The sequence below is a fragment of the Nanorana parkeri genome, unplaced genomic scaffold, assembly GCF_000935625.1.
Source record: "Nanorana parkeri isolate BGI_ZX_2015 unplaced genomic scaffold, ASM93562v1 scaffold23, whole genome shotgun sequence".
Classification (NCBI taxonomy): domain Eukaryota; kingdom Metazoa; phylum Chordata; class Amphibia; order Anura; family Dicroglossidae; genus Nanorana; species Nanorana parkeri.
In genome coordinates this window covers 1663393-1689149 of record NW_017306291.1, presented here as the reverse complement: position 1 = coordinate 1689149, position 25757 = coordinate 1663393, and the positions used below count along the sequence as shown (strand labels likewise).

Here is a 25757-nt window from a genome sequence, read left to right as displayed (position 1 = left end):
TTTCTGTATATGATGAACATGTTCTTAGACTGAAAAAAGAAAACTAATACAGCCACCACATCTAAGGACTGTTAAGTTGGACTATGTAACATTATTGTTTTTAGGTTTAGACATAAAGAAAAAGGTGGAGATTCCCTTTAATCATGGATATGTTCTGGTGGGTTTCAGTGGGGAATGACCAAAGCTGTTATTGAGCCACTGTTTTATTGTGATCACTTGTCGGATAGGAGTAGCCGTAATAATTGGATCATTCTTCAAGCTGACATATATTGATTGCTGGACGTTCAGGAATATGACCCTTTGCAAAATAAGTAGAATAAAATACCTTGGAATATGGTGTTCTGAGTTGAGGATTACATTGCATCAGTCTCCTGAGGGTCATTCTGTATATATTTTAAATATGGATCTGTATTGTGTTGCTGTTATTGTTATGAAATGTGGCTGGGTTATCTCGTTTTGCCGTACAGGGTACAATGTTATATTGATATTGCCTTGACAACGGAACTTACATTGAATAATAGATGTGGAAAGGATGGGTACAACATTAACTAGAGATGAATGGAGTTCTTAAAATCCAATCCACCGGCAATTTCAACATGTCACCACCCAACGTCTTTTTTTGTGGCATAGATATTAGTTACAGTAGGCAGATCTGGTCTGTGTGTGTTTTAATAGAATGTGTATGTATATATTAGGGATGCATCAATACCGTTTTTTTGGTATCGAGTACAAGTACCAATAGTTTCTTTGCCCTGATTATCAGGGCGCAGGGCAGCGGATCATTACCCGTTGCACGGTGTCCTGATTGCCTAAGCTGTCTTCTATCGAAAGAACATCGACTTCACTACCCGAGGCTGCCCGGCTTCCTGACCAATCAGGAAGTCGGGTGGTGGGTCATGACCCGCCTACCGGCTTCCTGATTAGTTAGGAAAGTTCTGATGAAAAGGTTTGAAGAAAATCACCATGCAAGTTCACTGCAGTTATCTAAAGAAGTAGAAAGCCAAACTGGGGTGATTGTTTCCCGTGACACAATACGGCATACACAGCAGAGGAATGGCATGCATGGGTGTCGTCCACGAAGGAAGCCTCTCCTAAAGCCCATGCACAAAAAAGCCCGCCAACAGTTTGCCAGGGCCCATGCCGGAAAAGAAGAAGACTACTGGGACTCTGTACACTGGAGCGATGAGACCAAGATCAATGTTTTTGGAACTGATGGCTTCAAAACTGTATGGCGTCGCAAAGTTGAGGAGTACAAAGAAAAATGCATTGTGCCTACAGTGAAACATGGTGGTGGCAGTGTCCATCTGTGGGGCTGCATGAGTGCTGCTGGTGTTGGGGAACTGCATTTCATTGATGGTATCATGAATTCACAGATGTACTGCTCTGTATTGAAAGAGCAGATGCTACCATCACTCTATGCCCTTGGTTGTCGTGCACTTTTCCAACATGGCAATGATCCAAAACACACACCTAAGGCCGCTGGTGCATTTCTGAAGAAGAACAGGGTGAAAGTGATTCAGTGGTCAAGCGTGTCTCCTGATCTTAACCCAATCAAACACCAATGCGGAATTCTGAAGAGACAAGTTGAGCATCATTCTGCATCCAGCATCCAGGCTCTGAAAGAGGTCGTTTTTGAAGAATGGAAAAAGATAGATGTTGCAATATGTCGCCAACTAGTTCATTCCATGCCTAGAAGACTTGGTGCTGTCCTTACAAATCATGGCGGTCACACAAAATACTAGATGTTGTAGCTTTTGTTGTGGGGTGTATTCAGTTATATTTGTAAAGGAGAACTATGGGGTTAAGGCTTTTCCCCATAGTTCTCCTTAGGGTGGCGGGAGGACACAAACTAGCGTGCTCCCGTCACCCTAAGCTCAGTATACCGCGAGCAGTAGCTTGCGGTATACTGAGACGCCGCAGCTGAAGCGGATCCCGACAATTATGTCTGGATCCGCCCAGCTGCGTGGGTGACAGCTGGCTCTGCCTATCTAGAGGCAGAGCCAGCTGTAACCGCCCCCTCCCCTGTCCGTGTATGGTGGACATCGAGCATGCAAGCTCCAAAGCAGTATCGTGGTAGGACAGAAAGCAGCTCTTGGGCCAAAAAGCTTTCTATATTTCAGTTTTGTTAACTTCAATTGATGACACATGAATTACACAGATTCTCTGGCTGATTAAACACAGGTAAAGGTGCCCATACACTGCACGATTCTCGTACGAGAATCGTGGGAAATTCCGCGATCGTGCGAGAATTGTGCAGTGTGAATGAAGACGTGCGATCGTTTCTACTGTACGGTCGCACGTCTTTTGTCTAAGGAGCATGCTAGAAAACCAGCCGAAAATCTTACGATTTTCGGCTGGTTTGAATGATGCTTGGGAGACAAATGTCGACCGGGCCGGTGTGCGCATGCGCACACTGCCCATTCAGCATTGCAGTCATCGTAAGCCAGCCCCTCAGGGGGGTGGGCATGCGATGATCGCAAGTACGATCTGCCTGTGCAAGATGGGCAGAATGTACGTTTTTTAAATTACTTTACAACCATCGCAAGACTAAGGTCTTGCGATGGTTATAAAGTGTATGGCCACCTTTAGACGCTGAGAGAATCTGCTAACCATGAAACCTGTACAACTTTGATATCTCAGTATTTAAAAGGATCAGCTGGCAACCCTGCCTTAAAGTTTATCTCTAGACAAACAGCAAAATACATGGATGCAATTGATAAATAAAAGCATTTTTACCTGCCAAAGGATTTGTATTTGTATGCAGTCCAGAAAATTGCACAGTCCTACCAAGCAACTGAGCCAAGTCGGTGTCTTCACTTTGCTCTACTGCACTTAAGCTAAACAGAAAGGTTAACTCTTTGCTCCAAGTCTATGATATAGCAGCGAAGCAGAAGCTTCTCCCCCCTCTGTACAATCTGCTCTCTCTTCTTGTTTGCCCCCTCATGTTCATTATCAGCCCATATACAATCAGGTCACCTGAATGGCTTCATGTGTTGGCCACCCCCAAATCTGGTGATGATGGATGATGATGCATGGTAAATGATGATGATGGATGATGATAAGTGATGATGATGCATGGTAAATGATGATGATGGATGATGATGATGCATAGTAAATGATGATGATGAATGATGATAATGATGAAGAAAACTGAAATTGAACTCTTTCACATTTCCATTAGCAGCACCATCAGCATCTTGTTTATATTATATATTAATATATGTATATATTAAAAGTGGAAATGTCATTTGTGCCTAAGCAGTACCCAGAAAACTCTACCTTTTGTTTGCAATTTCTTCTGAAAAAGAACAGTGAACTGGTATGTGAGTGTGCCTGGGTACTCCTGTGCCCACAGCCTCGTAGTTGTATAATTGCAGTTCGAGAAGTGCAGAACGAGGCATGGTAAGCCATTATGGAAGGAAAGATCAGCAGCAGGGGGAGCAGAAGTAACACTGATGACTAGAAGTTTGACCTCCGCCTGCCTATTTTTTGGCACATCTTCGAAAGTTTGTAGTGTTAGAACTCCCTGAGGCCAGGATCACACCTGGGCGATCCTGGGATGTGCGTTCTGGGATCGCGCGTTTGTGCGTGATCGCACACAGCAGTTGCCGCGCAGCCCCATTTATTTCAATCATGTTATCTGCATGGCAATCGCTGGAAAAAGGTACTTTATTTTAGCCGCATTTGTGCGCAATTGCAAGGGCGGAATCACTTCGGGAAACCATGCGATCTGCCTGCTGCAACTGCGGTGCCATTAGAAAAGAATGGCACTGCCAGCGCGAACAGTGGTGGTGTGCCATTCCGTGACCGTGCAGCCATCTGTGCGGTTTCATGCACGATTGTCGCGCGGCCATGGATCGCCTAAGTGTGGACCTGGCCTCAAAGGTGAAAGGATTAAAAAGAACATGCATAGCTCCTGCCTAGCATAGCTCCTTGTAGATGGTAAGCTCTTACAAGCAGGGTTCTTCTAATCCTTTTGTATGGTATTGTATTGTAACTGTACTGTCCCCCCATATGTTATAAAGCCCTGCACAAACCATTGGCGCTAAATATACCCTGTATAATATTAATAATAATAAGCATTTAATAAATAATAACATGCAATAGAATGTATTCTTATTCTAAAACCTTGGAAAACAGCAACAGTTAAATGATGAAACCTGTAAATATGTTCAATGTATTTTTTTTTTATTTAACTGACACCATGTGTGGGAGTTGAAAAGTCTGATTGTCCGAGACACTGAAATTTGCTGCACACTCAGACTATTCAGTTCATTTCAAAAGACCAGACAATTTAATGATTTTTGCCAAACTACAACAACAAAATGTAGTGGGGTCAGCTACTTTTTGAGAAGCTCCTTGGCTGCTAGATAATAGGATGGGCATCAATCTAGCCCTAATTCTCCTAACTCTGTCCCCATCACTTCTATTTGCAACTCCGTAACACCTCGGGACTACAACAACAACAACAAAAAGCAGTGGGGTCAATTACTTTTTGAAAAACTCCCTGGCAGCTAGATGAAAGGATGAGGATCAAACTATCACTGAATCTCCTAACTCTGCCCCCCTAACTTTCAATTGCACTCCCTATTGCTGACCCTTATCCATGATCAAGCCCATGCAGTGACCCTGCCTAACTCCTACTGCCGGTCCCTGTGTGAGCTCCTATGTGAACTAGGAACAGTATACCTGCATTTTTTTCCAGAAATGATAGAAGACAACAGGGGACACTAACAGTTAGAAAATGCCCTATCTGTGACTGTGATGAATAATAATAAGGATAACATTATGACACTAAGAGCAGCCCTCATTACACTGTGACTGCAAATCATGATAGCACTTTAGCATGCACTGAAGAACAGTAACCAGCACCAGTGCACTTAGAAAATGATGAACACTGCTTCTGCTAAGCTTTGATATTATTATTTTTGGGGGGGAAACAGAAAAGAAAATCATTTTTTTAATGTACAAATTGTGTTGCCTAATATGAAAAACCCCCATCTTGTATTTGGTATGCTGTGACCACTGTCTTGCTCCTATCTCTTGGCTGAGAGAAGTGTAGATACTCATCAAGGAAGAGTGACAGTGGGAAATATGACGGTGCCAGCAAAGCCTGACATTTACAACAAAGGGTAATAAATACTGTATAAAATGGTTTGATATATACACAGCCTACGCTTTATTGGCTACACCTCTGCACTACCAATAAAGACATGGACATGGTCAGAAAAATGCTTCGGTGACATTCAAATAATACCTAGGTGACATTAAGTACCTGTCTAAATGTGCACTTAGAAGATATTCTCCGCACCATTGCATGACCACAAGACTGAAATTAAGATTTGTTTCTCCGGGCAAGGTTTCCCCAGTGTTCCGTTTTCAGGCTCCTGTGTCCTGATTTTCTTCTTCTTAGCTAAGATTAGAGGAACCGATCAGGTCTTCTGGTAATGTAGTTGTTTTGTTCAAGGTTCCCCATATCATGTGTTCAGAGATACCCTTCTGTTCTGCGTTGTTGTGAAAAGTAGTTATTTGAGCAGCTTTTGACTTCCTGGCACTTTGCAGTAGAACAGAAGCCCAAACTTTTTTAGTAGTTTAGGATAGAGTGAGGGGGATTAGAACTAGTGATGGGCTTGATCAAGTCGAGCAAGAGTCCGACTCGGACATTGGCAGTTTGTGTGTTTGGCGATCATACGAACTGTCAGGGTGTTTCCGCTGAGCACCCCACAAGGCACTGCTCAGTCGTCGTTTTTAAAAAAATTATTATTTCTATTTATTTTTTATTGTTTTATTTGTTATTTCGTCGAGTCGTCGAAAGGATCTGGTATTGTTTAGGAGGGGGAATCGTACGCTTTATTTTTAATTTTTTTTGCTTTTTAAATGTAATTTTTTCCTTTAGAAATGTCATCTTTGCTGCAGCAGGTTCTACACATCGTACAGATTTGCCACTTTACAGGCAGTTTAAGGGGGACCTCCAAGGCATGATATTTAAAGGAATTTCTAATTTTTATTGTTTCACTTTAAGTAATGTTAAAATCTCTGCTCCTTTAAAAACTGTATTTTTTTTTAAACAATGTTTTCATTGATTCCTGTCCCCCATGGCTGTACCTGGATCCCGATAACCTTTTTATGGCCAATAAATTGCATATAAGGCTTCAAAATGGGGACATTTGATTTGTAAAGTTCTAGCCCCATAGACTTGCATTGAGTTCGAGTTTGAATTCAAACTTTTCCCATGTTTGAAAGTTCGAACCGAGCACAGGGGAGTTTAGCTCATCAATAATTAGAACACCTGTCAGGTTTTCATTGCTGTCTGTGTCCCCATTAGGGAGATACACCCTCTATATTTGTCCAGGTGACCGTTATCACCAAGAATGAACATGAAATAAAACCCCAAAGTTGTCACCAGAACAGAAGGGAAATATTTTACTGACAACAGGGATTTCACTCACTTTCTGTTGTGGCTATCAAACAGGAAGGGAAATCTCCCCGATCGGACAAAGATGGCAAAAAATAACTGGCAGGGGTTATGACTATAGATGCACTGATACTGCTACTGTTATCAGTGCCGTAGTCGTAAAAATGCCCTGATACTAAAAACCAATACCGGCACTTTACATTTTCAAACTGAAGCAGCTGCCTGAGGTCCCGTGCTTGCTGGTGACCTTGCAGCAGCCTTCTGGGGAACCACACGGCGCCTGCTTACAGGCTTTCGCCTCCCACACATCTCCCCCTGCTGAGACCCTCCACATCTCTTGCTGCTGAGACCCTCTGCATCCATCCTGGGAGCTTCCGTCTGAGACTTCAGGCTGGCACCCAGAGCAGCACAGAGTATGTAGCAACATATTATTCTTCATTATAATGTATTGCTGGGATTTGTAGTCCTCTATAGCCAGTGCCATTCGGCATTGCTGTGTAATACATTGCTGGAATTTTTACGCCTCTATAGCTGATGGTATTATTCTGCATTGCTGCATAATATATTGCTTGGATGTGTAGTCCCCTCTAGCCAGTGCCATTCTGCATTGCTGTACAATGTATTGCTGGGATTTGTAGTCCTCCATAGCAGGTGCTATTCTGCATTGCTGTATAATTTATTGCTAAGATTAGTACTCCTCTATAGCAGGTGGTATTCTGCACTGCTATTTAACATATTGGTGAGATTTGTAGTCCCTCTACAGCTTGGAGTCAGTGGCAGAACTACTAGGGTTGCAGCAGTCGCAGCTGAGACCGGGCTCCGGCACTCCACCACTGTTCTAAAATCATTAGTGTGCATTGTTTTAGAAAAACTGTCACATGACACACACAAAAAAGATTGGCATTGGCAAGTACTTATATACTGTATACTGTATACTTCGGCTATGTGTTTAGCTGTATCCCTGGGGTTTGGCTTTAGATTTAAACCAGAAAAAGTTTCTGCAGCTATGTTCATTCATGAGATGTCATTTCGGATTCATCATTCTTCCACTGTCCTTTTCATCCATCAAAGGTCACACCTCATTTTCAGAAGTTAAATACCATAACATAAGTCTCAGATTTTATTTAAAAAGTCAGGAGAAGCTGGATCATGACTCTGATATTTGTCGAGTCTATTGAGACTCAACCTCTCTTCAACCTTAAAATATTGACTGAATAATATGTATTTCATTTTCTATCTGCAGCTCTTCTGTAAAATGTATTGTTTTATAATTGTAAATACAATTGTATGAACCATATATCATTTTAAAATGCCATAATTTATAAAATACCCATTTCAAAAGGCAACTCCCATGTTAAAAAGTATGTTTAGCCTAAAACTTTTTTTTTTTTTGGTCGGGAAAAGTTAAAATCTCTATCAGATTATTTTTTGCTGCCTGTATCCAATTGGGGATTTTTCTTCACTTGCTATCCCAGAGACGCAACAGGAAGCAAGAGAAAATCTCTACAATAAGAGGGACATTTCCCCATTGAAAGATTTCCCCTCTTGTTCTGGTGACTACTCAATATTTTGGACTTTCCCTCACGTTTCAACTTCAAGAGAAATTGAATAATTGAATGAACCCAGCAAAGACACAGACAGTAAAAAACATCTTAACAGAAGTTCTAACATTTCTGTAATCTATCCAAAATAACAAAAAAGGTTTGCTTATGTGCAAACACTTTAAGGTAGACATTTATATGTTAAATCTATCCAAAAGTGATATTTTTGTTTTCAGTGGATGTCAGTCGATTATATTATCCAGCAGGGGACCCAGCGTATGGCACACCCTGAGCAGATCATATTTTTACACCTCTCTCTTTCTTTTTAAATCACAATTATTTATACTAATATAAAATACTGAATACCTAATAGTGTAAAAATGGTCCGCCTTGTTTGAATTTTAAATATGACAGCGATCCTTGTTTGCCATTGGAACCTATTATGTTTTATGATTATGGGTGAATCTTTTTTTTTTTATTTAAATGTGACCGGTGAATCTTGTCTGCAATTGACATCACCTCTATTATGTTGTATACTAATGGGCTAATCCTCTTTGAAAATGATTGGCGAATGCATAGAAAATCATAGCCAAATGCTGTAAAATACTGACGGGCTGAAGTCCTGCAAACATTCATTGTGTGATTAATAAATAAAGCCCACATACAGTACATGTTGACGTTTATTATATGGGTTCAGATAGCCCAACAATAACATGGATAGGCTAATGTGCTTTATAGTTATATGGTGAGAAAAATGTCCCTTGCATTAAAGTGGGAGGAAAAATCCTTCTTACATTGGTTGTTAGTGGGAAGAATTCTACACTCTTCTCACTGACTACCAATATAAGGGGAATTCTTCCTCCCACTGACCACCAATTTAAGGGCAATGTCTTATGTCTGTTTAAAAATGCCCCTTGCAGAGAGGTAAGCAACTAGAAAAAATGATTGGTCACTGGAGGTATTGACACCTAAAATTGATCTGTGACTTCCAAAAAAAAATTAATTATAATTGCATTTTCACATTTATTGAAGCTACGGCCAGATCCTTCGGCAGCTTTGTGAATAGACCCCTTAGTCTTCCCTTGATCTATCTGTACAGCACCACAAATACCTGTTGATCTTGTTCATAAAATCCGTGGTGCAAGATTTTTTCTCACTGACTCCAAGCTGTAGAGGGACTACAAATCCCAGCAATGCATTATACAGCAATGCAGAATACCATTAGCTATAGAGGACTACAAATCTCAGCAATACATTATACAGCAATGCAGAATACCATTAGCTATAGAGGACTACAAATCCCATCAATACATTATACAGCAATGCAGAATAATACCATCAGCTATAGAGGACTACAAATCCCAGCAATAAAGTATACAGCTCTGCAGAATGGCACTGGCTATAGAGAGCTACACATCCCAGCAATACACTATACAGCAATGCATAATAACAGTATATGAAATTTCAACATACTCTGTCCTGCCGCTCTGCTCGGGATGTCGGCCTGATATCTCGGGTGGAGGGGCAGATGTTAAGGGGTCTCATCAGGGGCAGATGTGGAGGGTCTCAGCAGGGGCAGATGCAGAGTGCCTCAGCAGGGGCAGATGTGGAGGTCTAAGCAGGGGCAGATGCAGAGTGCCTCAGGAGGGGCAGATGTGGAGGTCTAAGCAGGGGCAGATGCGAAGTGTCTCAGCAGGGGCAGATATGGAGGGTCTCGGCAGGTGCAAATGTGGAGGGTCTCAGCAGGAGAAGATGCAGGACCTTTTTGGCAACTGCATCAATTAAAAATTTTAAAGCGCCGGACCATGCCTTCTTCAATTGGGGGCGGGGGGATCTCACTCGTCCCCCCAAGTCTAGGGCCCTGGTGCAGCCATGGTAGGTCTGCCCCTTATCCACCTAATGAATCTTTCTGTCATGGCAACAATGCTGCACTGCTCCTGAATTCAGAGCAGAGTTGCCACTCTCGTCTAGGCTGTGTCTGCTAGCACTACAGGGGGCATGACTGTCAGCATTGTTACTGCTGATTCTTTGGCCTGTAGCTTGCCAATCAGCATCTGGCCACACCCAGTCTCACCCATTGTTTTCTAGATTGACATCACCGCCTCTGTTGCTGAAATCCTCACACTATGAGCTGCAGTATCTGGAAGGGGGAGCATGTGGGACACAAATAAAGGAGAATTTGGCTTAGTCAGGGAAGGTAAATAGAGTTCTTTTAACTTTATGAGGCTTCTGCATTACGTAATAACTCGATTTGGTACTTGTTTAGACTTTCATACAGGAGCCTTTAGCTGTACCTTAATGAGACTTGCAAGAAGACCCAGCTGGCTCTGCCCACTACAAGCTGCCTGGAGAAAAGTACAGGTGGAGGCGGAGACAAGACCAGTCACCTGCACAAGAAGAGAGAGCAAAAGTGATTGGTCTTTATTACAGGAAGCGCCAAGTTTCACACTGGATTACTGCACAAATCTGGAAGGAATACACAAAACTAACCAAGATTAATATAAGAATACACATGACTCTTGTATGAGGACAATATTTGCTTATTAAGGAGTTCAACTTTAACAGGAAGTTAAAAAAAATTTAAGTAGTATTAAACTCTCAAACTTTTTTTCAATAATGAATTCAGATGAAACAAATGTACATTGTCCAGCCAAGTATTTCTTTTATTTTTGCCCAAGCACTTAGTCATCATTTATCTGAACAGCTCCAACTCTGCCAGTTCGGCTTCCCTGATCTGCCAGTCCAGTACAAAATCACAAGGGACAGAGCAGTCTTCAGCAGCTGTCCATTTGCTAACTGAGAGAAGCAAGTAGGAGCAGAATGGCTTGCCTTGCTGTGTCTTTGTTAAAATGATGAGTTGAGAAATTGGACCCAGGTGTGCGGGTGACTACTTCTTTTGTGTTTGTGAAGGCACACACAGCTTACTAGCACACACAAGGACCCTGCAAGGGAAAGGAGTCACTCTATAAGTGGATATCAGGACCTCTGCTCAGGAGACCATCTTATTCTTCAGGAAACTAAAACTTTTAAACCCCAAGGAGCAGCATCTATTGTAAGTGATTTAATCGCCATCTGGAATAGCTTACAAACATTTTGACTTTAATATCACTTTAACATGTTTTGTCTAAATAGCTCTTTGTCAAAACATTGTTTTGTTTTTGTGAACACAGTTGAGTAATAGAATGGAGGCGATGTCCAAATCATGTTTTTCTTTAGGACCGTGGGCACACTTTGTTCTGTTCCGTCTCCAGCTCATTGTCTGCGATGCAGTTGTCATTAAGCCCAGTATTCCATTCAGAGGAGCCAATTCTATCGGTTCGTAGGATGCTCTCCGACACTACAATCTGTCAGTGTAGACCAGAGTTATGTGTTATAAGTCAGAAATTTCCCAAATAGGATAATGAGAATGTGTGTAAAACTTGTGGTCTCTACTCTGTAGATGTGTTTAAGTTCTGTGTTCTGTTCAATCCAATTAGAGCAACATCAATATAAATAATACTATAAAATATAGTGGAGTACCTGTGTTGTAAGACATTCATGGAGGTGTACCACCCTAGGGCGACAGTGGTGGAGGAAAATGCAAGGACTGCTACATTGCTTCTGGCAATGATTACATTTATTTATTTATTCATTATAGCTACATATGTATATTTATTATTTATTATAGGTATCTATATTGTGCTGACACATTCACATCAGTCCCTGCCCTCAAGGAGCTTGCAATCTGAGGTCCCTATTATATACACATACAGGGCCAATTTAGACAGGAGCCAATTAACCTTCCGACATATGTGTTCAACGGGTAAGATATCGCAAACACTTTCAGTAGTTTATTTGATAGACCAAAAGAAAGCAAATAAGAGAAGTTCACTGTTAGCGCTTACATACACTTTAAGACAGTTGGCTCAGTCCAGATCAGGAATCTGTGTAGATATTTACTATCCACTCATTTAATAAGTTAGGGGTATCTCTAGCATATTTGCCCCCTGGGCTGGGGGAGGATGCTGGTGGTGCACGTTTTGGGGGGATGTTGCAGGTGGTGCATGCTAACAGGTGTGGGCAGTCATGGATCATCTCACTGTCCAGCTATTATTATTATTATACAGGATTTATACAGTGCCAACAGTTTGTGCAGCACTTTACAACATAAGGAAGACATTACAATCACAATAAAATTCAAGACAAGATGGTAAGGAGGGCCCTGCCCCTGAGGGCTTACAATCTAAAAGGGAGGGCTATATCTTCAGCTCTGGCTAGTGTCCTTCTCAGCTTCCTCATGTCACTGGTTGCTAGGAGCTGGACAGGACAGGCCAGAGCGTCCCATGTTGCTAAGAGCTGGGTGGGGAGATGTGTATGGCCTTCCCGTCCGGCTCTTAGCAATCTGGGGCACTGTGATCCGGAAATTGGGCGGGAGGCACTCTGCAAACATTGTGCGGCAGAATGACCATGGCATCCTCTCCTTGCCACCTCCCTCCATGTGACCCAAAGAGATGCCACCTGGGGCACCAGCCTCAGGCTGCCTTATTCTAGGGGTGGCCTTCTATGAAGTTGTGCAGCTAGACAGCTACAAAGAGGCAAATAAGAGGAACAATTTGTCATATGGTCTGTTATTCATCCTTCATTACGTTTTTGCTTTACTTTATTAACAACAAATACATAACAAAGTGGTAGTATTTTTGGCACTTTTATGTTATTTGAAAACAACAAAGTATCAGCTGGCATTCCCCGTTGAATAATTTTCATAAAGGAATAAAAAAAAAGATGCAGAAATTTAATATACCTAGTACAATGAAATATATATTTTTTGTTCTCTGTTAATGCACTTCTGAGTGCCCTCACTGGAAATTGAGCTTACAGCAGCATTATGTAGACTGGGAAGTGTCGGGAGGGATATTAAATTGCTTCTGGGCAAACGACCAGCTCTCAGAAGTCCCACTTTCAAAACTCATTTTGTCTTTTGTGAAAACACCTCTTGGCTTGGATGTAGTCCTGTAATTCTGTTTCAATAGGGTGCCTTCTATAAACAGAAACGTCTTCGGCAAAGCATCCAGATAGCATTGCACTGAACTAATATTGGCAATGGCCAGTTAAATGATACATTGAGTCTTACCAGCAATTGTTTAGCTTAATAAGTGGACTGTAAATAGGTTCTGGGCTAAAGGAGAGAGGAGCCACTATCCTCCAGGTATTATGTATTTGTATGGTAGCCAGGTAGGTAGAAAAATTACCCTTGCAGGGGACAACCTCTGCACTGCAAGGTTGAATTACTCGTTTATGACTAGGGTAAGGTTACTATTAGTTCCTGTTTCCTGAAGACAGTCCCTGTTTTGAAAGGGCTGTCCCCAGGAAACAAACATCACTGGCCGTGTCCTTAGCGGCAGCGAACTACATTCATATACAGCCTGTTTTGTACATGCTGTGATGGCTGCCTCTATGACCCTGTGTCACTTACTACTGACCCCTGAATCCTGCGTTATGTACTACTGAACCCTGAATCCTGCATTATGTACTACTGACCCATGAACTCTGATTCACTTACTACTGACTCCTGAACCCTACATTACTACTGAACCCTGTGTTACTTACTAGTGAGTTCTGAACTAGCATTACTTGCTATTGTCCTCTACTCATGACCCCTGTACTCCATGTGTTACCTACTGATGTCCCCTTTACTACATGCTTTACCTACCGATGAACCCCGTACTCCATGCATTACCTACTCATGACCCCTGTTCTCCATGCGTTTCTTGCTCCTGACCTCTTTATGCCATGTGTTACCTTCTCCAGACCCCTGCACACTGTGTTTTACAGACTCCTGATTCCTGCTCTCTGCACTCTTGACCCCTGTGTTCCATGCTACACACTCCTGACCCCTGCACTCTTTGCTTTATGCACTCTTGACCCCTGAAGTCCATGCGTTACACACACCTGATCCCTGCACTTTGTGCATTACACCCTTAGTAGAATAGGCTCAGAGTGTGTTTTACCATGCATCTTCAGCGGCTCCCATTGTTAGGGCAATTTGACTGCACACATGATTCGCCGTGAAGCGCCGCACCATTATTTCACTCCTCATAGTGCCCAGGGCACTTTGTCTTTACCTCTTCAATGTCTGCTACTAGTATCGCTATCCGGGCATCCCTAGTTTAGACCCTCATGTAAAACTGACATATTAGTCATAAGGGCATATTCAAGATACCTAACGACTACTGACACTGCATCTAAGCTTCAATAACCTTTTGTGACAAAAGGGTTAATAGTAGTTGCTAACTAATATTACTGTTATACTCTGCTAAGCATGTGAATGTATGGCAATGGAGATCGGGTAGAGTGGTTGCTACTGATCACCCATTCTACCCAACAGCGGCCATATCTGCAGACATCCACACATGTTAAATCACCAGGCACCACAGAGTAAAATGTTAACAGAATTATCAGAAAAATGTTAACAGAATCAGTAAATGCTTTTTTTGCTCTTATCTGCTCTTCTCTATTCTCTGTATGTTCGGAGTCAAGGGTTTATTTTCCTGACCTCGGACGAACTTTCCTCTTACTTCTGTAAATGAATGCCTTAAAACGTTTTAACTCTTCTGCGTTCGCTTAATGCATTTTAGAAATTTTACACGCTTAATTTATTGTTTAATTGCTTTGCGTTATGCCTTTCAGTTATATTATTTAATAGGTTAATTGGACCCGAAATCCTTTTTCTTATATATCTGTATAAGCTAATTAACCTCAAGAAGATTATCCTCGGAACAATTAATGAGATTTCGACGGCTGTCTTTTAAGAGGAAGAATTAATAATAAATAAATTGTCTTGACCTAAAAAGGAGAGGGTGGCTCTGAATTCATTGTGGTACCGCTCCTAATTCCATCAGCTGGGGTTATCGTCTTACTATCAGAAAATAATTAAATGATAAGAGATCAAATTTGAATTTGACAAATGTGTATGAATGAGATGAATGTTTAATGTTTCTTTTATGTGCATGTCAGTTTTACTATTGCTTCACTATGTCAGTCATGAAAAAAAAAAATAGTGCACGTTGCAACAATGAAATATGCCTTAATGAGACACTTTCACCAACTTTAGAAAAATTCAGATGAAAGCACACAAAAATCAAGTATTATAAATGCTTACTTGCCGTTTTTTTTTCCCATAAATTATTTTTTATTCACTTACAATGTGGCTCTGAACCTGCTAGCAAATTTGACTTTATCAGACGAGTCGATTCCCTATTACAAAACAGAAAAAATGGTCACCAGCACTACAAGTTTTCTTCAAAACAAAATCTTTTTATTCATTCAATTCCCTATTACCGCCCAGCACCTGTCTCAGGGCTTCCTAAACAAGGGAAGCTTTTACAGGTAAATAAAAAGCATAAAATATGTTAAATGCAAATATATAATTTTATGCTTTTTCGCCTGTTTATTAATAACTTTTTTTTTTTAAGTGCTGTTCTTTTTGTTTTTAATTAACAAAATGAACAACACTTGCATGTATGATTGTAAGTATGAACTTACAGGGTTATTCACAAAAGGGTGAAGAGTTGGGAGAAGGCAGGAGAACAATCTAGGGCAGGGATCGCCAAACTGCGACACTCCAGCTGTGGTGGAACTACGAATCCCATGAGGCTTTGCAAGATTCTCACAGCCACAGACATGACTGCCGGAGAGAGATGCTTCATGGGATTTGTAGTTTCACCACAGCTGGAGGGCCGGAGTTTGGCCATCCCTGATCTAGGGCAACATAGCTGAACTGGAAAGTGAGCTGAATTGGAGAATTTTTCCAAATCAGCTATTTGGTTCTAGATTGTTCACTTCTCCTGGCTTCTCCAAATTCTTCACCCTTTTGTGAATAACCCTGTTAGTTTTTTTTAATTAATTAAAGGGACATTTTAGTGAATTATCATTTTTCTGTTTGCAGTAGTAATTGTTATGGTGAATACTAAATATCATTCAGATTGGGTTTGTTTAGATTTTCGCAGAATTACTTATGACAAATATGTGTTTCATTGTAACTTCATCCGGAATTTTTGTTCCAAGAAATCATGCCAGTAACATTCACTCCTCATAAATCTGTGTTTTTGTTTGTTTTAGGAGGATATGGATCATAAGTATTACTCCTCCAGAATATTTGGTCCATTGGACCCAGCCAGCCGAGATTTATGGGTCAACATTGATGAAATGGAAAAAGAGAAGGTCAAGATTCATGGAATTCTTTCCAATACACATCGGCAAGCAGCTGTAAGTTATTTTTAAATGTCATGGTGCTTTTATTTAATTCTAGGATTAAAACATTTGCTCCTTAAAATGTCCCTGGTTTTCAGTGCTGTCCAAATGTGCTATGAAATCATTCTGTTTTCATGCTAGATTCATTTCTTCAAGTTATTCTGTAAAGTCCTAAAATGTGTCTAATACTTTAATCTTCCAGTCAATTTCTATGCTTCTGGGGAGCCCCTGGATGTCTAGGGTACACTCTACAATGGATCCCAACCCTTCACCAAAATCAGTGCCAAGCCCTGTCCTCCTCTACCTAACAGTCCAATGGCAGAGCCACAGCTGGCCGTAGATAATCTCTTATTGTGCTGTTGAATGGCAGAGGGTGGAGCTTAGCAGAAGTCAAGGCCCAGTATGTGAATGGGAGCAGAGGCATTGACTTTTAGATTGACACAGGCGCTTCTTGCCATCAGGGTAGCAGTATTTTTAGTTCTTTTTTAGGACCTGACAGGTTCACTTTAAACAGAATATACAGAATATTCTCTTTTCAATCCCAAATTCAATCAAATCTCACTTGCTATCAGACTCTGTTGGTCTTCTGCCAAGCTGAACATAGACTAGGAGAAGGCATGCACTCGGAAAAAATCACATGTGCTAATATGGAACATGCTCCCAGGATGAGAGAGCAGAGTAGTGCTATTTGTCCACTACTGCTCTTTCATTGCCTAATCACAGGAAGAGAGTAGTGAGGTGATCAAACAGTTTTGCTTAGCTGCAGTAAATAAAAGTAAGGCCACCAACCAGACTGTGATGACTGGCAGGGCAGTGCAAGGTGAAACAGCTCCCATTTATGTATTTTAACTGTTTGCCTGGAGTTCAGCTGTAAGGTAAATGCTGCAATAATAACTCAAAATATGCACTCCCTAAAATTAAATTATATAGCTTCCTTTTAAGAAGTTGGTTCTTTGGGCTTCCCTGGATAATACTTTAAGTGTATTTCCACGTTTGCAGCCAAATTTTGATAACACCCACTTTATATTTGTCATATGTTTCTCATTCATATATAATAGCTTCAAATATTTTTTTTAAATTGATGATTGCACAATACATGCCATATTCTGAGAGATACGTCATTCTATGTACTGAGTTTTGCTCTGGAATGCAAGGGGGGCTGGGCAGGTTAATGTTTAACCACCTCCCGTCCGCCGATCATTGAAAGATGGCCGGATGGGAGTCTCCTGGATGCGGGTGGGCGTCTTTAGACGTCTTTCGTGCCCGTGCCCGCGGGCCCCCTGGCTGGCCGTTTAAAATTGGAAACCGCCCCTTACATAGAAGCAGTCCGGCGTCTGTAAAGACGCCCGATCGCTTGTATGATACAAGTGAGGGTGCGCCCCCCCTCCTTTCCTCTGGTCACCGTCGCTGTCCCCGCCGCCGTCCCCGCAATCCCGGGCGTCCATCTGGTCCAGGCGATGTCTCTCTGTGCACTGAGAACAGAGGGAGATCAGGACCCTGATCTCCCTCCGCTCTCCTCCCGGTCTCTGAATGCAGGAAGTGATGTATATGACATCACTTCCGCATTCCTCTGTCACTCTCCGGTACTGAAACCAGAGAGGCGCTGATGAAGCAGATCTGTGCTTCATCAGCTTCTCTGGGGCTCCCTAGGTGACATTAGGGGTCTTAGAGACCTTTGATGTCTCCATAAAGGAGATCTGCCACTGTAATTTGTTATCACATAGGGTACTTCTTAGCACCCTATGTGATAACAATAAAGTTAAGTGTAAAAAAATTTTAAAAATGCGTTTGATGCGCCTACACACAAAAACGACGATTGCTCCAATTATGCCAATAAATTTTAGGGCCATCAATCACTAATAACACTAAACTGATAAGTGGTAAAATCTTTTAAAGCGTCGCCTCTGACCAATTTTGGCTATGGTGTTTTTTTGCGATTTCGCATGCGCGCAATTTTAAGGCTTGACATGTTTGGTGTCTATTTACCCAACGTGACCCTGACTTTTATATTTTAGCAAAAAATTCGGTAAAAATAAATGTTTCCTAAAATAATAAAGGGAAAACCAGTAGTAAGTGACACAGTTCAAGGGACAGTAGCAAGTAACTGACGGTTCAGGGGTCAGTAGTAGGGGACACAGAGTTCAGGGGTCAGTAATGAGTAAAGCAGGATTCAGTAGTTTTGCAGGATTGCAGAGTTCAGGGGTCAGTAGTAAGTGACAGAGTTCAGGGGGTAAGTGACGCAGAGTCCTAGACACAGCCATCACAGCATGTACATAACTTGCTGTATATGACTGCAGTTCACTGCCACCGGGGACATTTGTTTCCCAGGGACAGATCTCTCAATATGGGGACCGTCCCTAGGAAAAGGGGACTATCGGTAACCTTATAACAAGGGGTTAAAGATCTATTGTATGTTAGTGAGGGAGGCTCAGAGTGTTCCTAATTTTTCTATGGTAACATACAGTGATGCTTTTTTTTAAATTTGACTGCAAAAGTGGAACCTCACTTTAAAGAAGTGTTTTTTTTAAATGCATAAACTGTTAAATAGTTTTATTACTGCTTTTCTCCCATATTGTTTCCATTTCACAATTCAACCAAATGATAATAGCATGTTCATGGGTCAAATTTGTCACAGTAAGGTCTCAAAGGCACCTCAGGTGAACACTGGAAGGTGTAAGCGAAACAAGAGCACCATATCAAAGATTTCAAAGTTCAATAGTATTTCATACATCATAGTCGTACTACACTCCAACGCATTTCGGGGGTGGGCGGGGTATTAGGGTGCCCCATAATGGCTTAAACTTCTGGTTAGAATTGAACTCATATGGGTTAATTCAGTTAGGGAAAAGACTGGATCCTTTATCCCAATGCAATTCTTTAGCAGCCAATGTAGGGGGAACCCAGTAGCCCCAAAACTCATTGGCTTGTTCTCTATGGACTTCTATAAAGAAAAAAATATTCTTGGACTTTGAAACCAAACTTTCTCAACCAGGGTTTCATGGCACCCTGGTGTGCCTTCTGGCTTTCTTAGGGGTGCCTCCAAATTTTCAAACAAAGTCATGCCTCTGATGTGAAGAAGGCCCTGATGTGAAAGAGGGGGATTCTGATGTGAAGAGGCGCTTCTGATGTGAAAGGTGGGCTGTGATGTTAAGAGGACTCTGATCTGAAGGGGAATCCCACTTTTTTGTGTTTTGCTTGGGGATCCTCCATCCATGCCAGACCTGTATCTCTTATAAGGGCGTAGAATGGATTTTGTAAGAATCACATGCCATTTTACATTCACGGTTTGCACATTTACACTGGGGTGCCTCAAGAATTTTCATACTTTTAATGGGTACCTTGACTGAAACAAGTCTGAGAAATGCTGTTCTTAACCTTTGGGGTTCTAAGCCTTCCCTTTCCAAACATTTTTGGCTTCAGATTTATTTTGGGATTTTTTTTATTATCCCTGTGTGGTGGTAATTTAGTTTTATGCAGCTCAGTGCTGAATTTTGGGGGGCTGTTGGTTTTTTAGGGGATCCTAACACTGCAGCATTATTATGTTTAAATTATCCTATCGGATAAGCACATGTTTAATAATAGCTAAAATGTAAAACTTAAATCCCCATTTCTGCCTGTCAAGAAAAGCTCCTTCGATTGCTCGATTTCATTATCGCTCTCTCGAAGCTGCGAGCATAAGAATGACATTTCTTGCAGAACAAGTGAAATATGCATCCTAGGTTGAGGCTAAGCAGACAGAAATAAAATGAATGGGATTGAGTGCAGATTCAGTTCATATTAGGCAAGCAATGTTTAATGGGTTCAGCTGAAAATACGGTAAACCTGGCAATGTCAAGAAAAAAAGCACTGAAGTGCATAGTGCAGACAGCTGTAAGGTTTAAAGAGACCCTGTCGCCAACCAAAAGGGTACCGGTAAAATCACAGAAAAATCAAGTAGCTTTCATGCATTTTTTTTCTTTTCATAAATTACATTTTCTTTATCTGAAATGTGAATTTGAACTTGCTAGGGGATTCCACTTCTCCAGCAAGTGTTGATCCCCCAGCACAGCCATAGTCCCCCCTGTCCCATAATAGTCCTTGGCTCTACTGTCTTCTCTAGAGTCTCTCCCATCCTCTGGAACTCTTTACCCCAACCTGTCCATCTATCTCCCACCTTGACTGTCTTTAGGCGTTCCCTAAAGACTCATCTCTTCAGGGTAGCCTATCCCACCTCAACCTAACCACTGAACCATCACATTCTCAAATAATTCATCCCCACACAGCTACCTCCTCATGTATCATTTCCCCCTCCTCTTTTAGATTGTAAGCCCTCAGGGGCAGGGCCCTCCTTACCATCTTGTCTCAAGTTATATTGTAATTGTAATGTCTTCCTTACATTGTAAAGCGCTGCGCAAACTGTTGGCACTATATAAATACTATGCAATAATAATAATAATACTGTGAGTATTTAGTTACTGTCTGTACCACTGCTTTCCTAACTTCCATACATGCCTTTTTATGTAGCTGCCAGGTAGGGGTGAAGAAGGATACAATAGAGCAGGGGTAGGCAAACTCTGGCCCTCCAGCAGTGGTGCAACCACAAGTCCAATTAAACAATGCAAGACCCTGACAGTCACAGGCATGACTCCCAGAATCAAATGCATGTTGGGATTTGTAGTTTCACCACAGCTTGAGGGCTGGAGCTTTTTTTACCCCTGCTATAAAGTGTCACTTGAGTGACAGCTCTGAGTCTGCTGGGGCTGATGGAATCACATTCAAGATAGTGGCACCCAGCAGAAATCTCAGGCCTTTGGGATGGCAACACAACGGAGGCTTTTACAGGGAAATAACATTATAAAATAAGTTAAATTACATATAATATCGTGAAATGGTTTTTAAAATGAATGGTCTGGCAACAAAGGAAACCTCTTATAAAAGAAACATGAGGAGGGCTACCACTACCAAGCTCTTCTTCAGAAAGTGCTAGGTGCCCAGCTGCCATGTTGATGCTTGCACTTCAGTATATTTAGTCACTGACCCTGAATAGGTAAGGAGTTATGATATCGACCCGACATTCAATTTCTGTATGCTTGTTCTGGAGTTGTGACTGAGAAGTATCAAAGCTGGCGACAACAAGGCAAGGAGAAACTAGGAACTAGGGGCAAATTCAACTACTGTAGATCTATCATAGTAAGAGGAGGATTCCTGTGGGCTAAAGAAAGTGTATCATGCAAATTGTGCTGCAGTATTTGGTGGACATGGTGAAAGGTTCCCCATCATCCTGTTTTGCTCAGCTTCCTAGCAGACTGACTGTTTGAGTCCCTGGAATCCTGCAGCATGGAAAAATCTCACATTGAAGGCAGCCTGGTTGCAATTACCTCTGGAAAGGGGGTTTTAAGCATTAAAGCATTTGGGCTTGCTGGACTCGTTCTTCAGTTTCTGTCTAACACAGTCATCCTCATTTTGAAGCTAGACTTTCTACCCAAAGTTCCATCCAGGTTATTTGTCAGTCAGGAAGTACTGTAGTCTTACTGATATTCACCATGCCAGAGGGTGACTAAGTTCATCAGTTCGATGTGGATAGACACCTGATAGCCTATCTCCAAGCGACATCTGAGTTAAGAAAATAAAAACAGTTGTTTGCAATTTGGCATCTGCATGGGTCACCAAGATCATCAGCCCCACCCATTGGGCAAGCTCTCTTTGTAAGCCAGTAGGGATGTTGGTGCACTTGACATGCAGCGTGTCAATGTCATGAGCAGTGACATGGATGGTGTCCATTTAGACAATCTACAGGGCACCAACATGGTCATTGCCACACCTTTTCTCACTATGTAGAGAATTTATCACTACTGATGAATTTGAAAACACTCTTCTAAAAAAAAGATTACAAATTATTGTTCCCCACCCAGTCCATGGTAATTATTGTGATGATGTAGAGATTTTAGGAAAATGGAAAATTGATCACCAATACTTACCGTAATTTTCCTGAGTAGGAGAAGTAGTATCTAAATAAAGAGCCTGCAATGGTGGGACTCAAGATTATAGTTAAACATCCAAGGGGGGTTGAACAGAGGGCAGAGTCAACCTATGTATAATGCCATGTGGATTGGTCCAGAAAGGGAAATTCTTGTAAATATTGGTAATGGATTTTCCATTAATCAGTCATCTGGAGAGGAGTGAAGAGAAATAATATTCCCTTGAAAGACAGCTCTGAGTCTGCTGGGGATGCTGACATCACATGCAAGATGGCAGCACCCAGCAGCAATCTCAGGCCTTTTGAGTGTCTACACAACACAAGGGAGGCTTTAATAGGGAGATCACATTAATAAAATCACATGAATAAAATAAATCAAATGCACATATAATCATATGGGAAGAGTTTTGGTGAAATAAATGTTTTGACAACAGGGTCTCTTTAAGGAAATAATCGGGATTACATCTATTTTCTTGTATATATTACATTTAATTGGCCTGAATATTCATGAAAAAAAATATTCTTTAATTTTCTCTGAGAAGCATTAATTGCTTTATATTTTCTCGCTACTGATTAAAGAAATGCAGTGGGCCCCTTTAGCCTTTTGAAATATTCAGATGCAATAACTTTGAAATTAATTGGATACAGTTCCATGCATAGCTTCTCTATATTGAGAGATAATTATGCCTCACATAGGCGGCAAGCTCATACGTTATCTTATTCGACACAGTCTCTTTGCCACCTTTTTTTGTATGGCTGAGCGTGGTTTCAGCAAGGATACAGACACCACAGCTGGAAGTCCGTCATTATCCCCAGTGGCAAACTTGCAATTAGTTCGGAGGAATGAAGACTCCTTGTGAAATGTCTATCACTCACAAGTTGTGTGGCGCTTAATAAATGGCATCCAGTTTTTAAAGAGAACTCTAATTGAATACAATTTACCTTGCTAAAAGACTGTGCATCATAAACTATTGCCATTTCTTTATTTTTTTATTATAAAATGCATGCTATCATCTCTTTCCATCCTTTGTTGCATCTCAGTGATGTTGATCTCCTGCAGACTGTTTGCAGCCACTGTCTACATGCACTCCAGCAATGGCAGCATGTCATTCCTCAGAGCAGATTTTCTGATAATGACAACAACGGACCATGTCTGACAGTATATACAGTAGCTGACCATTCACTGGCAGCTCTTCATGCAAACGTTCATACGAAAAATCTTGTGTCAACATTTCATAATGCCATTAGAGAGCTGACCAAAGTTCAAAATTCAATTTTATTTTAACATTCAATTTTGGAATGAATGGAGTCTGCCTAATGAAAACCACATTTACTGATTGAATCTTGTTCATTCGAGCAAAATTTCCCATTCTGCTCCTTAACTTTTTTTGGAACTATGGTTAAAAATTAGCAGCTCTTTGACCCCATTAACTACATTGCCTGGCCATTAAAAAAGTCACATACTTTAATATTTCGTTGGACTGCCTTTAGCTTTGATCATGGCACGCATTTGTGGCATTATTTCGATAAGCTTATGCGATGTTGCAATATTTATTTCCTCCAGAGTTGCATTCATTTTTCACCAAGATCCTGTAGTGATGGGGTTAAAGTCTGGACTCTGGTGGACAATCCACGAGAGAAAATTATGTCTTATGCTCCCTGAACCACTCCTTCAGAATTTGAGCCCTATGAATCCCCGCATTGTCATCTTGGAATATGCCCAATGTGCCATCAGAGAGGAAAAAATCCATTGATGGAAAAACCTGACCATTCAGTATATTCAGGTAGCAGCTGACTTAATTTTTTGGGCACATAACCATTAACAAGGTACACATAACCACATAACATAACCTAGACCTGACCAACTGCAGCAACCCATATAGCTCTTACTTATTTGCTTAGCTAAATCCAGGTAGTGACTTTTTTTGGCCAGTCAGTGTATAATCATATCAAATGAATGCGCTTTAAACGAAATACATTTTACTTAAAAAAAATCACAAATTCATGCAGGTACGTGCTCATTCGTTTTTTTTTTTGTTTTTTTAAAAGCAGCTAGTGTACATACCTAAAACTGATTTGATATCAGACACCTATGATCCTTGTACAGACAAGTCCTGGAAGAGGAAGAGGCAGCACAAGGACCTAATCTATGGTGCTGATGCACCCATATGCTAACAAGGGACATGCTGATGGAGGAGGAGAGAGCAGAAAAATGGGCCCATGAATTTGCTGGCTCTCTTTTACTCTCTAATCACGTGCTGGGGGCAGGGACAAGACAATTATATTACTTAACCGCGGTAAAGAAATGTCAGGTCTCCAGGCTGCCTGTGACGTGTGGCAGAGCTCAGTAAATCTTTGGAATGGATGGACAGAAATACTAATCCTTGGGCTCATATACAGTATATTTATTTTATCATTGTATATAGATGTTTGCATTGAGTTCAGCTTTAACTGTAGTTGGCCTTTAAACAAACATCCTAAAAGCTTCATTTTTTACAGTACATTTTTTGGCTGTCCTAAATTTTAATTTTAGCTACAAAAATGTTCTGATCACCCATCACCAATGCATAATTTATACGTCTTTTGGAATAATTCAGCAGGTACAGCATCTGCTGGGTGTATAATATGAACAGCTGGAGGGTCATATGACCAGGTTTGGTCGTGTTCCAAAAATCTTTCAGTTGCCAGTCACAGCCCTTTGTGCTGCTTTATCTGTCAGCCCAGGCCTGTAGGTGCACGGAGCTTCGGGTTTAAGCCGCCATCTCGTACGCCAGTCGGCCACGCCCCCCCCTTTGTGCTTTTTATTTCTACTTAAAGGTTTAAGCATGACTGCAGACCCTCGCTATGAAAACTGCGGGAAAGAAAAGTGCGTTGCCTTTAGCATTCCCTCAGAATCCCGGTTTTGTTACCGTAAGGCAGTATAGACAAGGAGAGGAAGAATCTGTTTTTTATCACTGTTGCTCTTTGGGATTTCCTGTATGCAAATAGTGAATTCTGTGCTCCGTTATGTCCAGTGAAATTCAAAAAAGGATCCCTAAAAATTGAATAGTTGTCACTGACACCCTAATGTTTTCATGGATCCAATTTTCACATTCAGTCACCACGGGGTATATGTATTAAGGATTTTCTGTCAATTTGGGCAATTAGTCCTTTGTCTCAAATTTTACAGTCACATTCACCCTATTTATAACAATGTGAATGTGCACCAGGCAGTGACTTTCACCCAGTGAAAGTCATTGTTACAGTAAGCCGTAAAAACGGGCTTTTAACTTGATGAGTGAATTTGCTGACCTGAGCTCTCCATAGTGCTGAAACTGTTTTTGTTGTTGTTTTTTTGTTTTGTTTTTTTTACATGGTTTCAGTGCTAGAAGGAATACATTTATGTTTTTACTATATAAAAAGATTTCTAAAAAAAAAAGTGCCCCCCTCCCCTAATCCAGATATAATAATTCTGACACACCAGACCTGGTATTCCTATGGCAAGGCAGCAGACGGTGTGCAGCTACCTGCCATATAGATTACTGTAGAGTTTGGATGCTCTGGCGGGGGGGGGGTGAAAGGGGTACCCCAATAAAATGGGGTACCCTTCTCACGCCACTGGTGCTCAGTGCTAATG

General features: G+C 41.3%; 1 protein-coding gene across 1 annotated transcript in view; it reads left to right on the top strand.

Annotated features, from left to right (window-relative positions):
* The window catches only part of PLXDC2 (plexin domain containing 2), a 347246-nt gene that overhangs the window by 165376 nt on the left and 156113 nt on the right, over window positions 1-25757 (top strand). Inside the window, exon 3 of the mRNA XM_018564229.1 lies at window positions 16054-16200. Coding sequence (XP_018419731.1) covers window positions 16054-16200 — 147 coding nt within the window. The remainder of the gene's footprint in view (window positions 1-16053; window positions 16201-25757) is intronic.